This window comes from Varroa jacobsoni, unplaced genomic scaffold, assembly GCF_002532875.2.
Source record: "Varroa jacobsoni isolate VJ856 unplaced genomic scaffold, vjacob_1.0 scaffold_803, whole genome shotgun sequence".
Taxonomy (NCBI): Eukaryota; Metazoa; Arthropoda; class Arachnida; order Mesostigmata; family Varroidae; genus Varroa; species Varroa jacobsoni.
This window is the reverse complement of record NW_019213705.1, coordinates 147,168-162,593: the sequence shown is the minus strand read 5'-3', so window position 1 is coordinate 162,593 and position 15,426 is coordinate 147,168. Positions and strand designations below refer to the sequence as shown.

General features: G+C 40.9%; 1 protein-coding gene and 1 long non-coding RNA gene across 12 annotated transcripts in view; one reads left to right on the top strand and one right to left on the bottom strand.

Annotated features, from left to right (window-relative positions):
• S6kII (Ribosomal protein S6 kinase II) overlaps positions 1–15,426 on the bottom strand; it is a 156,448-nt gene that overhangs the window by 6,763 nt on the left and 134,259 nt on the right. For all 11 annotated transcript variants that reach the window (XM_022839481.2, XM_022839490.2, XM_086969876.1 and 8 more), the window contains 5 exons: positions 14,224–14,446; positions 6,064–6,192; positions 5,054–5,192; positions 694–887; positions 325–468 (listed from right to left, as the gene is read on the bottom strand). In XM_022839481.2, the coding sequence (XP_022695216.1) occupies positions 325–468; positions 694–887; positions 5,054–5,192; positions 6,064–6,192; positions 14,224–14,446 (829 nt within the window). The remainder of the gene's footprint in view (positions 1–324; positions 469–693; positions 888–5,053; positions 5,193–6,063; positions 6,193–14,223; positions 14,447–15,426) is intronic.
• LOC111263954 (uncharacterized) lies at positions 2,117–6,160 on the top strand. The gene is made up of 3 exons (XR_002682543.1): positions 2,117–2,201; positions 5,561–5,784; positions 6,071–6,160. It is a non-coding gene; the product is annotated as an uncharacterized LOC111263954 (long non-coding RNA).

The window sequence follows — 15,426 nt, the reverse complement described above, 5'->3', positions numbered from 1 at the left end:
AATAAATACCTGCTAGTTCGTACGAGCTTAGGGTGTAAAAACGCTGGTCAATATATAGCGTTACTCTAAAATCAATGATGCAGTCCTTCACAATATTTATATAGTTTTTATATAGTATTATGGGATGTTGTGTCCTTTATTATTAACATCACATATATCAACAAGTCAAAGGCACACACTATCAACAATTGTGACTAGTTAATCGGATGGCTCGATTTTGCCGTAACTACAAATTCATTGCACACAAACGTATTAGTTACGACGACGTTTGAAAAGAACAACGTACGATAGAGGAGTTCGAGAATTTCAAATGTAGTTAGTTACCCAATCTATTATCGGGGTTTCGCTTGAAGAGCGCTCGGAGTAGCAGCTGGGCCTCCTGCGAGATGAACTGTGGCATGCTGAGCTTCGCCTTTAATATTTGGTACATGGTTTCCTTGCGAGTTTGCGCTTGGAAAGGTAGGCTCCCTGTGGATGCGACAATAAATACTAGCTTCAAGCAAAACAGAAATGGTATACATACGCTTGGCCAGCAAGTTAACTTTCGAACAAAGAGCACGTTATTTAATTTATATGAAGATAGATATTTACAAGTGCTTATTATTATTCATATGAAATTTACACATGCATATGGTCAAAAACAAAAAGGGAATTATTCGAAGTAGTTGAAAAATTATCACAAAAGCTACTCACCGGTAAGCATTTCATACATAAGCACCCCATAAGACCACCAGTCGGCAGCTGTCGTATGCCCCTTTCTGTTGATGACCTCTGGCGCCATGTATTCGACCGTACCACAGAAGGAATAGGCTTTCTCGTCGTGTAACGCCTCTTTGGACAAGCCGAAGTCTGTTAGGCTAATGTGCCCGTCGGCATCTAGGAGGATGCTGAAATAATTTGTTGATAAAAACTGTGTAAATAGTTATATGGGGAACTGAACCAAAGCTGAATTTTCCCAGTGGTCAAGACCTAGATTTGTGCTATGTTTTACTATACCGCAATTGTTGCTTGCTATTATACCACAAATATTGTTTTGTGTGCTTTTTAACGCATTGGTCTCATCTGCGTAATAACGGCAGCAACTTTTTTGTCACGTCCAACCGCCTTACGTGCTTAGTTTACCTTAGAATAAATATTTGCTAGGACAGCTTCCGCACGGTTGGTGGCGCTAGCTTTTTCACAAAGCAGCATAGGTGAACGTATGAATTTATTAACATGGTAGCTGACGCCGTCATGATTAAAAAGTGTTCTTGAAGGTTCGCTAAGGAAACGGCTGTTTTTTTTTCCAGTAATTGACTCTGTGGCTCAAAACTTTGCATAGAAACTATCTCTATGGAGAGCAAAGACAAGATGCAACTCCGTCCAAGCCGTCGGCCACCTAGGTATCCGCGCGGATTTCAAGATTGCATTCTTTTATAAAACTATAGCTTGTCATGATAGACGCTTGTTTTTGAATATCATTACGTGACGAAGGATAAAAAGATGATGTTCAGCAGACCACTTAACGTCCTAGGATAATGGGACCAAGTAAACGCTGACCGCGCCCAGATGTGAAATAACAGTAGCATCTGCACACGGCCTCGCCTTAAAGATTCGGATATTTAGATATATAATCTAGGCGATTTTAGAAGACGCTAGGGTCGCGAAAGTGCTCCACTAGAACATTTGCCCTCTGATTCAACGTCTACCATCGACATATACTACAGTACGTACGTGATTAAATAAAGATAAGTTCAAATGTTACCTTATTGATCACAATAGCTTGCACGACCTTGTTTGGTTACGAGGATTAGAATTAATTTAACGGTTATTCCTTGTTCATAACAATAGCCGCAGCACACCGAATGTTGAGGGCTTAAAACACAAAAACTTTATTAACAATTTTTCACCTAAAGAGCTGAACGCTACATTGCCCTGCCATGTACATAGTGCATAGGAGGTCGCTTTTGACGACAGAATGAGATCCGTTTAGTTTTCATCTAACTTAGTCTACAGAACCGTTGGGTTTTTATTGCTGTCTGTCGCCAGGTCCCTGTAGGCAACGTGCTTGAGTAGCATTGTCACAGGCCTTTTCGCTTGCGCAGATTTGCTTCAACGATCCGCTGAAAACAATCCTTACGAGCGGCCTTTCCCCATCTAAACGCGGTGGCCACCCCCATTTCCCCAGGACAATTCGAGGCGTATGTTTTAGCCTGAAGAAGGTGAGTCGCCTTTTCGCTACTTGCTAGATGCCATTGAGCCATCGACCTACTGCAAATAGGCGGCAGTAAATGTTTTTGAAGCTTAACAGAGGATAACTGAGGAACATACCACAAACAACGCTAAAAAACATTGTAACTCAATCTAAGATTTGCACGTCTCGACACTTAGGCAACGCGTACTTTACACCAGACCGGTCCTCATGGTACAGAATACTGGTGTCAGCGGACCCTACTGCTGCCTGTTCGGTATTTTCGGAAAGAAGAAACCAGTAATGGATTAGGTATCTTCATCACAAAGCTTTGTGGTACATGACCACGTTTTTAAACACTGTCACTACCATCATCATTGGTTTTGCCTTCGCTAGTTATCGTGCTCGTGTTCTCTCGTTTACCCGATCACAACTGGGTTCATAGGGGTTGTCTCATGGTCTTAGCTGTTAGAAACGTGTTGGGATAGAGAGAACTTGGAAAATTACCTACTGGTTCGATAGCTTCTTATAGAAGGGTCAAAAGTGGCAGGGGGCAGTTCTGCTGGACGAAAATTGTCTTCTCATAGATTACGTTATCCTTCATCTTTCATGTAAGGCTATCGTTCACTGTCATAGTCACTACCTAAAATGTACATAATTTCGTTAACGCAACCCCTCAAGCTCCAGTCATGTTACAAGCGTGCTTTGACAATGTAATTATTAAGATGATAACACAAGCGTGTTACTAATAAAAGGTCTTTTTTTTTTTGGTAACAATTAAAAGTATTTTGCGCCGAGACTAGTGTCGTGTAAGGGACCAAATAAAACTGAATATGACTTGGAAACGCCATGATATTAAAGATAATTAGATATAAATATAACTTGGTGCTTTCACCAAAATGCATATAAAATATGCAAAAGCGCGTTACATTTTTACGGAATACCTTAGGATCGTATAGTGTCATACGCGGCTTATGATTCATTTTTTATGTCTGTTTTATCCTCGTGATGGGGAGCTTTATTTTTCGCTTCTGTCGTTTGTTGGGCAGAGTAACCTCGGGTCCAGTAGAAGCAAAAGTGATGACGTGTGGTCCTTACTAATTTCGGAGTATCCCTGCTGCAGCTACCATAAAATGGCTATGCCTATCTAGCACATATGGGGCACAAGAGCCAGCACCCCCTAGTGCTCCTATTTTTTACATCATCCTCCGGTATTTCGCAGGATACGAGAGAGCTTAATCCTTTTCTAGTCAGTCAATTAGCTGTGCTAGATGACGTCATGGTAGAACCGTACCTAAGCCGCCAAGCCGCCATCCCGCCTTCCCCACTGTCTCGGAGTGTGTTCATCATCGCGAGAGTCCCTCAGATCCTCGAACCCATGACCTGAGGCAGGCTCATGGCTTTTACAGCGATTTGTGAAAGTTTGTTTCATCTGTAGCTACTGCTCCTGTAGACCCACTTCGCTCGAAAATGAAGACTTCAGTGCACCTATTCGTTTTTCTGTACGACCACTATTACGAACAAATGGCAATATTGGAAGGGACCAGTACTGGCTGGCACTATACGTTGGTGACATACGTAAAAAGCAAAATAATGGAAAGGTGAGGAATGAACAAACGGTGCCTAGAATGTACCTTTGGTGATTTGTGCCTTTAAATTGCTAGTACGATAACCGAGCCGTGATGGGTATGTTCACAGTTGGCTTTTCTGTGAAGGCGTGTTTGAAAAATGGATACCTTTGTGTTCTCATGCTTTTGATGATATCAACTAAGAAATAGGAGCAAGTCAATGACATACACGTCCCTGGCAGGCGAATATTTGACTGTAACTGTCAATGAAGCCTAGTATAACTTTAGTTTATAGTGGCTGCAAAAAGCTAATTTAGAATTCGTGTTCGAAACCGACAAAGTAGCTAACTTCGTACCTTCTTAGGATCGGTACACCGGCTTTGTACACGTTGAAAGGTTTTGTAACAATCTAGAGCAAAACATGAATTTAGAACAAAGACACTGTTCCCTTGAGATCGGTTAGAAGAAATAATAGCGAAAAAACAAGCATTGCCACAAACGTTATTACTCCGTTGTGAGACTTAAAAACAGAGTCAACCTCGTCACGCTTGCCAAACGTGTAAACATGCACATGCGTGAAATATAACAAGTAAAGAAAAGATGATATTACTACTTGGCCCTTTAAAAACTGTGTAATGCTTAAAAACTTTTGTGTTTGTTATAGGCTTCATGAATGCCATACTGAGTCACGTTACTGCATTTCATAGGACGGTGAGCGAATGGGTGGGAAATACTTGGCTATTGAGCTTAACGGAGTAGTTCATTATTAATGAACACGCAACTTCCTGATGTGGTGCAACGCCATAAATTATCTATTTCTATCTGGGCTCAAACTTCTATACGTATGGGTATACAATACATATTGAATCGATTACTCAAAAAGTCGGACTGATGCATAATCTTACACCCAGTGGACCATGAGCTTCATGCTAGGGATGCGATGTTCGATTGGGGTTATCATCCAGAGAGGCATCACCATTTAAAGAGAGCTTTGAAAGCGAAAACTTATGAATCGAATCTGAAGTTTACCTAGACGATATCATCTTTTTAACTAACATATTCACTGAAGTACGACTTGATTTTGCCGTTTCTTTGAAGGCTCGATTTATATAAAAAAAGGTTTCAAGGTACAGGCGAATGATTCTCGACGCGGAATAACTGCTTAAGTAACTAAAGTAAATAATATGTTCGTATGGCATATGTTCCGCACGGTTACGTCTTTCTTGACTTTCGGGACTGCTCTTTTCAAGTCTGCACTTCGTCGTTGTTGCGGAGCGCTTGCGTTTTGCGTCGCCGCGTTTTATTTACAACTTACTTTTCTGGTTTGAGATCTCTGTAGATGATTCCTAGGGAGTGTAGATGGTGCAAGGCTAGAGCCAACTCGGCCAGGTAGAACTTCACATCCTGTTCCGTAAACATGACCTCTTTGCTCAGACGGGTAAAGAGATCACCCCCTAAAATAACACCCAGACAAGAACAACAATATCAATTATAAATGTTGATCTTCGATCAGAGAAACAAATATGCCAATGACAGCGTAGACCACTATGTTCATATAAATAATAAATATCGACTCTTGTCAGCTCTGCGAATACCAATAGCGTACTTTAAACACGCGTTACTCCGATATATATTCATAAATTTTCATTATTAATTGATTTGATCTATATTTCATTCCGATAGTGATTTATTAGCATATGCATGTTCCGCTCAATGGTGCCCATATTTTAGATAGAGCCTAGTTCCGGATTGTCTGTGCAGAAAGAGCTGATTTGCAAAAGCACTTGTCTAACTTTATTTTAAAAACAACTTCGTTCTGTAGATATTCTGGCACGTCCTGGTCCGGTCGGATGAAACGACAGTCTGAGAGTGTAATCTCATCAAGGCACCGCATGACGCTTATCGACACAAAAGTGCAAGGGACTAAATAGCTAATAAAGGTCTGCTCAGTCAGCTATTGGCTCGCCAACAGTGAACAGGACAGCACAAGATGTCGCGACAAGGTGTTGGGTCACCAAATAACAGCTGGGCTGTTAAAAGCTTACGGTAAAGTAAGACTTATGCTTACATAGACAGAGTGCGGTTTTTATAATAGTCTTTTTCTAATAAAACCGCTAGCCACCAGCGGCGAGTAAATGCATACAAATGTGCTCATAGATATGTATTTTAGTTCAAATGAGATGATGATCCAATCAATGGAACACGTTATCGATATGAAATTACATAAATAAATGTTTTGAGCTTTACGTCCAATACTGCCGTTAGGCATTGCTTCAGACATATGGACTTATATAATCCCCAGTAACAGCTGAACGTGGTCGATACCTTTTAGGAAGTCGAGGATGAGGTACAGCTTTCCTTCGGTCTGGAACGCATAATGAAGCCGAACTACGAATGGGTGCCGCACTTCGGCAAGGATGTCGCGCTCCATTTTCGTACGAACCCGATCCCGCACTGGAATATCAGTAAACAGACGAATAGACTGAGGAACGCTTATTTGCTAAACTTTTCAACTTAATACAATTAGATGACTTCATACAAAACTATTAGGGTACGTACACATATAATCGTCACTTATTATTGTTGTTATAATCATCATTATGATTGGCTCAATCGTAAAGGCTGCATTTTTACGTAAACCTTCAAAGTAATTTAGTCATGGAGAGCTTGAGCTATTCTGCGTTCTCCTGTTTTTTTCCTTTTAATACCGTAGACATTAGAGATGCTTTACTGTATGTATAGGAAAAGGAAATAATAGCTTTCATCATAACTCCAGAGCTGGAAATTTCACATTGCAGCATTACACTAGTATAACAGAATACATTAGATTTGCTTGCAAACAGATTTTGTATGAGCATCTGGTCTGTAAATAACAAAGGCCGTTATCCTTATGATTCTGCAGGCGCACGGCTAAAGGAACTGGAAGGCATGGGTGCATGTAACTTCGACAGCCCACGATATACCATGTCGTCTTACTGCCGGGAGGTCGTCAGTTACTCAGTAACGAAACTAAATAGGCTTCGTTTAATTACTGATCTAACAGAGCTGTCACCTATGGTGAGGCTACACAGTTCGCAGGCTTATTAATTAATCAACTTTAGATATTATTATTAGGCAACTAATTAAATACTTTTTACCTGCTACGTGTTCGAGTCCTTAACTATGTCTAGTGAACTAGAACTACCGTAGAAAGTACTAACCTTACGAACTAGAAACAAAGTGAGTACAAGTGGATCAATGAAATCCCTTAGAAGGATTGTTCTACGTTGTAAGCCAAGCAACACCCCTGTAAATACACATACTAAAATAGGTGACGGGTTAGTGCAGACGCTATCCGCACGTTCCTTCTAACCTGTGTCCAGATATATCTGCTGTTGTCCTTAGAGGAGGTCTGTGTTAACATATTACGAAGCTTCAGACACCCAATGACATCTACTGAACCCGATCAATAAGTATTTGGTCCACTTATTCACGAGTCCACCCATCACGGAGCCCCAGGGACTTCTACACATGTGTCCCTGACCATCCCGTCATTTAGCCGTTGTTGGTCGTTGCTGTCCTACTGAACTGACTACCCCTATTGGGACTATATGAAAAAAAAATATATATATCCTTCCAATCGCCGAATTCTCTCCAGTTTTTGTTATACAATATATTTATTTTGATGCATCTTTTTGTTTACGGGGCGGGGGGGACATTATTCTCTACATTAAGTAACGTCGGCCATGTGGCCTTTTGTGTATGCGTACACGCATAGATTATAATATTTATCGTATCTCCATATATAAAGAGCCAATTACTGTTTTAATAGCATGCATCTGTGATCATAGTTGAACGTTGTGTTTTCCTTGTGCCGTGCACAATGAACTAACAACAAGCGTGAACAAATTTTAATGATATATAGTATACAAACGTGCCAGCATTTTTCATCTCTGTTATGGTTCTACACTGTTCTAGCTCTCCTTAGCGCCGACGTCCCTGAAACTTTCTGTAAACAGCAAACGTTTATCGTAAAACGGCGTCCTTTTTTTGTCATCCTATTTCTGTAGGTTTCTGTTTATAGCCGTTACCTGGCTCTGCAAATCTCAACGCAACAATAGCCGAGATTTCTCCTAGTTGCTCTTGTCGGACACGCTCACCGTCGTTTAGACAGGTTTTTATGACTTGAACAAGGAAAAATGTTTGCTTCGTTGAAAGGAAATTTATTAGCATGCAGCCGTGAAAGCGATCTAGCTATCGTCGTCACGATTAGGAGAGAGCGTTTTCAGTAGCCTGTCCTTTAAGGGTGGCTAAAATTAGGCTTTAACTAATTTTGACCGACATCGTCCTTCTGCGTCCCATTATACAGTGTATTTCCGATGTTCGATTCTTTGCTGCATAGTTTTCGCGGCTCCTGTAAACAATATCATTGCCTGCGCCATTCCGTCAGAACTCACCCAAATAAGCACCATTTGCGACGCCGCATTTCGTAACCTGTTCTACACTGTACATAACAGATGAGCATGAGGCAGCTTCTGTACACTGAGAGCAGCTGTGACGTCATGGTTTATTTTTTCAATATACGTGTCTTGTGTTCCTAGAGCGAGAACTCGGTCGCAGCAGGGACATTAGGCGCAAACTATATGCAAGCATATGAGTGTTCCAGTGTTGTATCAAGAGAGCACGTAAAGAGCCTGAAGCTGAACCTTCAAGGGAAAAATAGGACCTTGAAGAGAACGAACACGTCGATAGCCCCTTAGCTTTAGCCTCGTTAGACATTACCATAACTAGGCTCGTGGGAAATTTAAAAATTATCATAGGTAAGAGAACTTCGTAGTAGCGGAAAAAGGAAATGTAAATTGGTCACATAACGGTAAAGGGTGACTTATAGTATTAGGTGTATTCTCCTAATAAGTAATAGAATGCATTACCTGGTTTTTTGTTTTTGTATCGCGTTGCACTTTTTGGCGAAGTCAACTAATTTACAACAGAATGGATTGGAAAAGACAGCGTCAAGTATGTGACGGGCAGAATCCTCTAGTATTCATCAAAAAGTTCCGTGTTATGTAAACGACTTGATCCTACTGCTAGAACTAAGCTATTGATGTAAGGAGCTGGCATCTTACGTCGTCCATTGAGTGAAACGACTAAGCGCACCGGTAGAAATATGGTCACGATAGAAATCACAATAGAAAAATTAACCCAGCAACACGTTATCAGGTGTCGTTGTTGTCTCCACTAAGTGGCTTCTACAGCCGATCTTAATACGAAACAGAATTGTGAATATTATAACATATATATGTTTAAAAATAGGTCAGGGAGAGCCAATGTGTCTTTTTGTAATGAAATCAAATAACGTTTCGTCCTGTTATCCATTGGTACGCTTAGAAACCCCAAAGGAATTGTCAGAGACGACTGAAGAATCTAACTAAGTCTTTGCTGGCCTGTGGCCAGGATAGCAGATTCAATAAGCGGCTGTACATGTTTAGAGCAGCGTAGATCAGTCCGGCTGTAAAATGAATTAAATCCTGAGACAAAGACAATGTTATTCAAAATAGACTACAATAGTCACGAAAGAAGAGCGTTGCAATAGACAAAAGGGAAGATTTCATTCGTAGCAAACTGGGTCCCACTTTGTTGTTAGTTCGCCGCTTGCACCGATGAACATTTACAGTAGGAAATATGTTTTTGATTGCCGACCACTCATTGTTGGATAATCACTCAACTAGTAGGTGTACAGTTATTCATATAATGAAAATAACATTAATTACGTACGTCTCACTGTCCGTTTGCCAAACGACCTTTCGACGTATAGATATTGTTTTTCTAAGGAAGAACAATTGTAGCGTTTAATTAATGTCTTCAGAGGGGTCAATTTAGCGGGTACTGCGCACTATAGTTAGAATCTAAGAATCCTGGCATAGGTCTCACACATCGTAGCAAACACGTAGATATGAGATTTGCTGTATCCTTCAAATATTCATTGGAAACCTTAAAAAAGGGTCCCTATTTGGGTGTGCACAAATTTATTTCTGCTTACTTAGCAGGACGTATTGACTTCGTGCTTGACAAGCTCTATCATTTTCAAATAATCAAACGCTTTTAGCTCAACTACCTCTTCTTGTTATGGTAACTAAAATTTAACCCAATTTTCATCCGGCGGCAGAGCAAAGGTTCCACGGAGTGGCCTATGGTTAATCAGGACTTCGCTCGCTAACCACTTGTTCGTTCTGGGCTACGTAAATCTCCAGAAGCCATTTCAATTCCTATAGATTTGCAATCATGCGTTAGTCAACATTTTTTGATCCACGTGCTCATCCAATCTGACGCACAGTGAGTTCTTCAAATTCTAATCCTGCACTTCCTAAACCTACGATTTACTGTATACCGTAGATACAAGCCCATTGACAACGGCCATTCATCTACGATTTTACGGGGGCCCCAACGATCAGAATCGACAGAGGATCAATTTCCACTTGTGAAAAAAGTTGTGGATGCTCGAGGTAGATAAGCCTTTTCCATTAGTTTGAAAGGCAGACTAAAGTTACTTTTGTCACTGAGCTGATAAGGATTATAATGGTTTACAGCTGTGCACTGTTTCTCTCTGCAGACACATAAACAGATGTATAACCCTTAAGGTGACTCCAATCGTGATTAACAGAGTCTCTAGTTTCCGAGTGTGGCGGAATGCTCGATAGAAAATGAAAAAATCGTACATATTGGATCGCATACGTTGACACTGCGTCTCGTTAACCCGCTTAACATAAGTCTAATATACGAAATCGAAAAGCACGAAGGGTGCCTACATAAGTGCAATAGGTACACTACAGGACGTGGGCGCTGGCAACTTCTCTTTACCGTTAGCGTTTATCAATAGGCAATTGCAATTCATTTAGCAATATGTTATGTAAAATAGATTGAGAAAACGTCTCAAGTCGCACCTTTGCTAATGAAAATCTCGGCATGTCACCCCGAGATTTGTATTCGAACATCGACCTATAGTGGTGAAGTTATTTAGGTTCGGAATGAAATCGTTTCGGTCTGGACCTTCATGCTGTCGTCGGAAGCCTAGAACTTGATCGCCGTGTTAAAGATTAATTTTAAGAGTCAAAATTTAATTAAACTTATAAACAGAGATACAGGTCCAAAAGGCACATCGGTTTCAAGAGACTTCAACATTACACCGACCTAAGCATGTATCTGTAGCTAGGTAAGCTACGAAGCACGCGCACGGTGTCGCCCTTCGCAATAGAGCCCTATATATGGCCAATATGCACGACAGCGTAGTTTGTCGGTCGTGTAATATCTTGGTCGAGAAAGCACAAGCCAAGAAAATGTAAATATCCTACCTTCTTCGTTGACCTGCAAGAGTGATCGAGTATTTCAGCAGGTTTACAAAGACGTATGGGAAAACTTGGTTCAAGTCTAACGACCAGATCAGAATAGAGCGAGACTGCTAGAAAGCTGAGTGTCGTGGGCTAGCCGAACCTTTATACAGCAATGGCAAATGCAATTTTCGCCCCTCGAGCAGAATCAGCTTATGTAGGAGATATAGCTAACGCTACAGCAGATGATGAAACTCCATGAGGCAGTTCCAAAACATCGTTGCCTCTAATGCCCGTCTTGCTTGATAGGCTTAGAAACGCACTGAATTAAAGCTTAGAACGAAGCCGTCTAAAACAACTCGAACAATGCGACGTATAGGCAGCTGTTTATAATTAAATAGTCTGCGACTATTTAAGGCGTTCTGTAAAGTTCTCTTATTGAAGCGAATACCGATTACTTGGTAAGGCTTCAACAAGTTTGGCCCGATAATTCCAAACGATAGGCTATATTCAGCCATTTTTCTAAATTAATTTTTGTAAAATTTCCGCGGTATAAGCTCAACTTCCTTCATTACAGGTGTGCGTTTCGCTTCGGCCCAGGCGTTCGACATCTTAGGAGAGTGGCGACCTTTTTTGACAGATATTGTTACAGTCGAAAAAATTTGTACCTTGAAATAGATCAGTCACTGACAGAATCTATCACGTCGATGTACTAAATCGGGACCCGTATCACTAAATCATGTTTGCACGGTAGGCTGCCACAGGCTTATACTCTCTTCTCGTCTCGCATTATTATATCTGACGATATCCAAATAAGTGAAAACAGCCTTATTTTGGAACGAAATTACCTGTGAAAGCCTATGCATTCTGACTACAAACCAATCGAAGAGAGTTTTCATCTCTATCTGTGGGAACACTATTTTAACCTGATGCACCATGTTAACTTTATGCATTGATGCAGAAGAATGATAATGTTGACGCGTGTTATCCATTTTTATTCACGGCAGTGCACTAGTGCCACTGCAAAATGAAAAATCTACACTTTCGTTCCATCAGAATCCCTCTGCCTTCACCGACAACGTCGATTCTTGCTGTATTTATTCGTCATAAACTATACCGTATGCGTGTTGCTTCCGTACTGTCTCCGGCATACTAGCGTGGGAACGCAAGGGCAAGAGTAGTTCGTCACTCTAGCACTGCTAGACACTAGAAACCACCTGTGCGCGTAAAGCTCGTAATGTAGTTTCGGCAGATTCTATTTCATTCAAACTATTTCATTGTCGACCCCGCACACTTCCTCTTCCTTCAATTTTTTGATACTGGTACACCGAAAGCTACGTGTTTTGACAACGAACTCTCTTTCTCTCCCCTTACCACCCCTCGGTTATAATTCCTATGTATTCGCGAGAGGACTCGAAAATCATCTGCCAGTAGTGACTCATACATTGATATATTTATTCTCCTTCGTCCCTCGTCCATCAAACCCTCCCTCAGCAGACAAGCGCATTCTTCTTTTCCCTACGAATGATGTTGATTAAGTGGACACATACGCTTTCACGTATTCTGCCAACTTTTTTTTTCGTGGGGTACGGGCGACAACCCCCCGGCCACGCTGTAAGGGGTGTGTTTATTCCGCCATGTAACTGTGTTACCTTTGGGTCACTCACATACAAAATAGTGTTAGCATAGCTGACGGCCTTTTACTGTACCACAGACACACACTTAGGTTTATTAGTCAACTGCAGGAAAAGGTTTTTTGGTTCTTTCCCTATCCCGTCTTCCTTTTGCTGTTCTTGTGAATACCCTTAGGGTCCAGGCATCGCCCTTAGTGGAGCGTTGCGCTGCCAACGGCGCTTGCTACGGTGGCGCCATGTTAACGCAATACACTACAACAGTTGTACTGGCAGCAAGAGAAGCGCCCTCGGTAATCGCTTGTAATTCTCACTCAATCAACCCCGGTTATGAACCTTTGCTTCCAACTGTGCCTGCGTGTGCTAGTGATAAGGAGATCGGTTTGTCACGGTTGATGTGGCGCGCCAGCAAAAGAGAATATTTCATACAGAAACATTGTAATCTCACCTAGTTACACAGTATGGGGGGCGACGGCTTTTTTCGAAGACGTTTTTGTTATGAGGACATTTAGGAATAGAAGATTTGTAACGGTTCTTGATTGAACCATAATACTATGTGTAAAAAAGTAGCTTCCCGCAAGCTCACTACAAGAGTATAACTACATGTTGTACCTTATGAAATCTACTTGCTAGTGTTTGATGAGACATATAAGGCTGCACCGCTGTCCCTTTGGCGACCGTCGTGTTGTATGCTTGTACCGAAGTATTACGACAAGATAAATCCGTAGTTTCGTCGATCGTTAGAAATGGTATTTCCTTCCATTATCTTTTTTACTCGGTTGCTTGAATATAGGTTATGTCAGCAAGGTTATATTAGAATTGTAAAGAACAAACTTCGGGGTGATTTCTTGTCCGTAACATAATTTTTGTAGTGCAGAAGCACAGGGACATCCAACTCGATCGCCTTTCCCATTTAACCCATGAAATCTGTTAGTCTCTGCTTACTTCAGAAACACAGCGTTGATTGAGTTCGGCCTATTTGGGTATTTGGAGCTGTAATCCACTCAAGGCTAACTATGCCTGACCAACTTAGAATAGCCCGCCAATACGACCTGCTACAATGAGAAGTTGATATAGTGTAGGCACTATTCAGGCTAACATCTGAAACGCACATCTGAGACTCTATATGTAGAGGATATACACATCTATACATTAAGGGAGGATTGCCGTCAATCTAGTAAACTACTTGAACTCCATCTATCTTGCTTCTTGATTTGATGTGGATAGTCTTTTAGCTGAAGCCCTTTGCAGTCTTTTTTCGTATGAACCACAAAGAACTGTGAACCTATTGACTGATGTTCAAGTTTTGCATATCAGTCGATAGATACCTTGTTCATTGTAGACCTTCACATAGCACCGCATAAAACAAAATTCTTAGTTGATGAAGAAGCTATTCAGAAGTTACGGACGTCCATCATATCAAGTATATTCCTTAATGAAGGCGACCAATGTTTAAGTGATTTATTTATGCCGCAAATATGAATAGTCTATAATAATGAATCAGGGGTCCGATCTTTGACCGTCTTAATAATAGGCTAACAACAACGAACCTTTTAGGGTTGCCTTTTTGAGAACCTTCATCGCGTAAAGAGTACCCGAATCAGGTCCGACTGTCTTCTTCACAAGGAATACTTTTCCAAAGGAGCCTTGGCCAAGCACCTTTAGCAGCTTGAATTGTTGCGGATCTGGCTTCGGGTGACCCTCTTTGGTTACATTGTTAACCTCTATCTCCAAAAGGCCACCTTCGCCATTTTGATCCTCTCCATTGTGCTCCTGAAAACAGAAGAAAACCAAAGCATCTAATTAATCGTTGTCTACTTCGTTGAATTCAACGCTTCTTACCTCTAGAAGATTAAAAAAATCACACGATTATAGTGAATACCTTGAACAAGCAAATCCGTCATGTTTCTCGAATTCTACGAGTTATTTTTGAGCTATTCTTCCTCTATTAGAAACCTTCAGTTGTATTTATCACAGATAGTGATATATTATCTCGGTATATAAGATCCATACATATTGTAGCTACGCTATGTAGGGAAAAAAAAATGTATCGTGTGTCACCACCGACCGAAAACATTAAGTATCAACTTTACGGTCTTGTATCCCGCTAAAAATTGTATTGGCACGCAGATGAATGGAGAAGACGGCGAGATAAAGACAAGATTTTCTAGATATCAGACCCGATGGGTCATGGAACCCCAAAGAATAACACATCTACGATGCAAAATATGGTATCCACTGATTCGTGGGTGGTTGATTTCATCTTGCGTTTACGCACAATGGTTTTTTGTGAAGTTAACGCTCTGTACGGGTTGATTCTCGAGAGAATTGCACCGGACTATCTATGCATACACCTAAAAACAAACGAACTCTTTGATAAAGTAGACTGGATAAAAACTTTTTAGTTACTTTCATATTAACATCAAGCAGCGGCTAGATCCGATCTTCCACAGAGTATTTGATATTGAACGCCAAATCTGTACCGCCATGTCCAGGGACTAACGGACAAAGTAAAAATTATCCATTACTTGATACCGACATAGCACCATCACATTAGTAATACATTTTTCGGGAGTATAGCATTGTAGAAACAATGATTCGAAAATGTTACATCTCTTAGCGGCGTTGAAACTCAGATCTACTTAATAGCGTAGCGCCGATGTAGTACAAAGGTAGCAAAGAACAGTACACGTGATGATAAAATAAATCTCATTAACAACTTCGTGTGTTTTCGACTTACTTCGCTGTTTTAC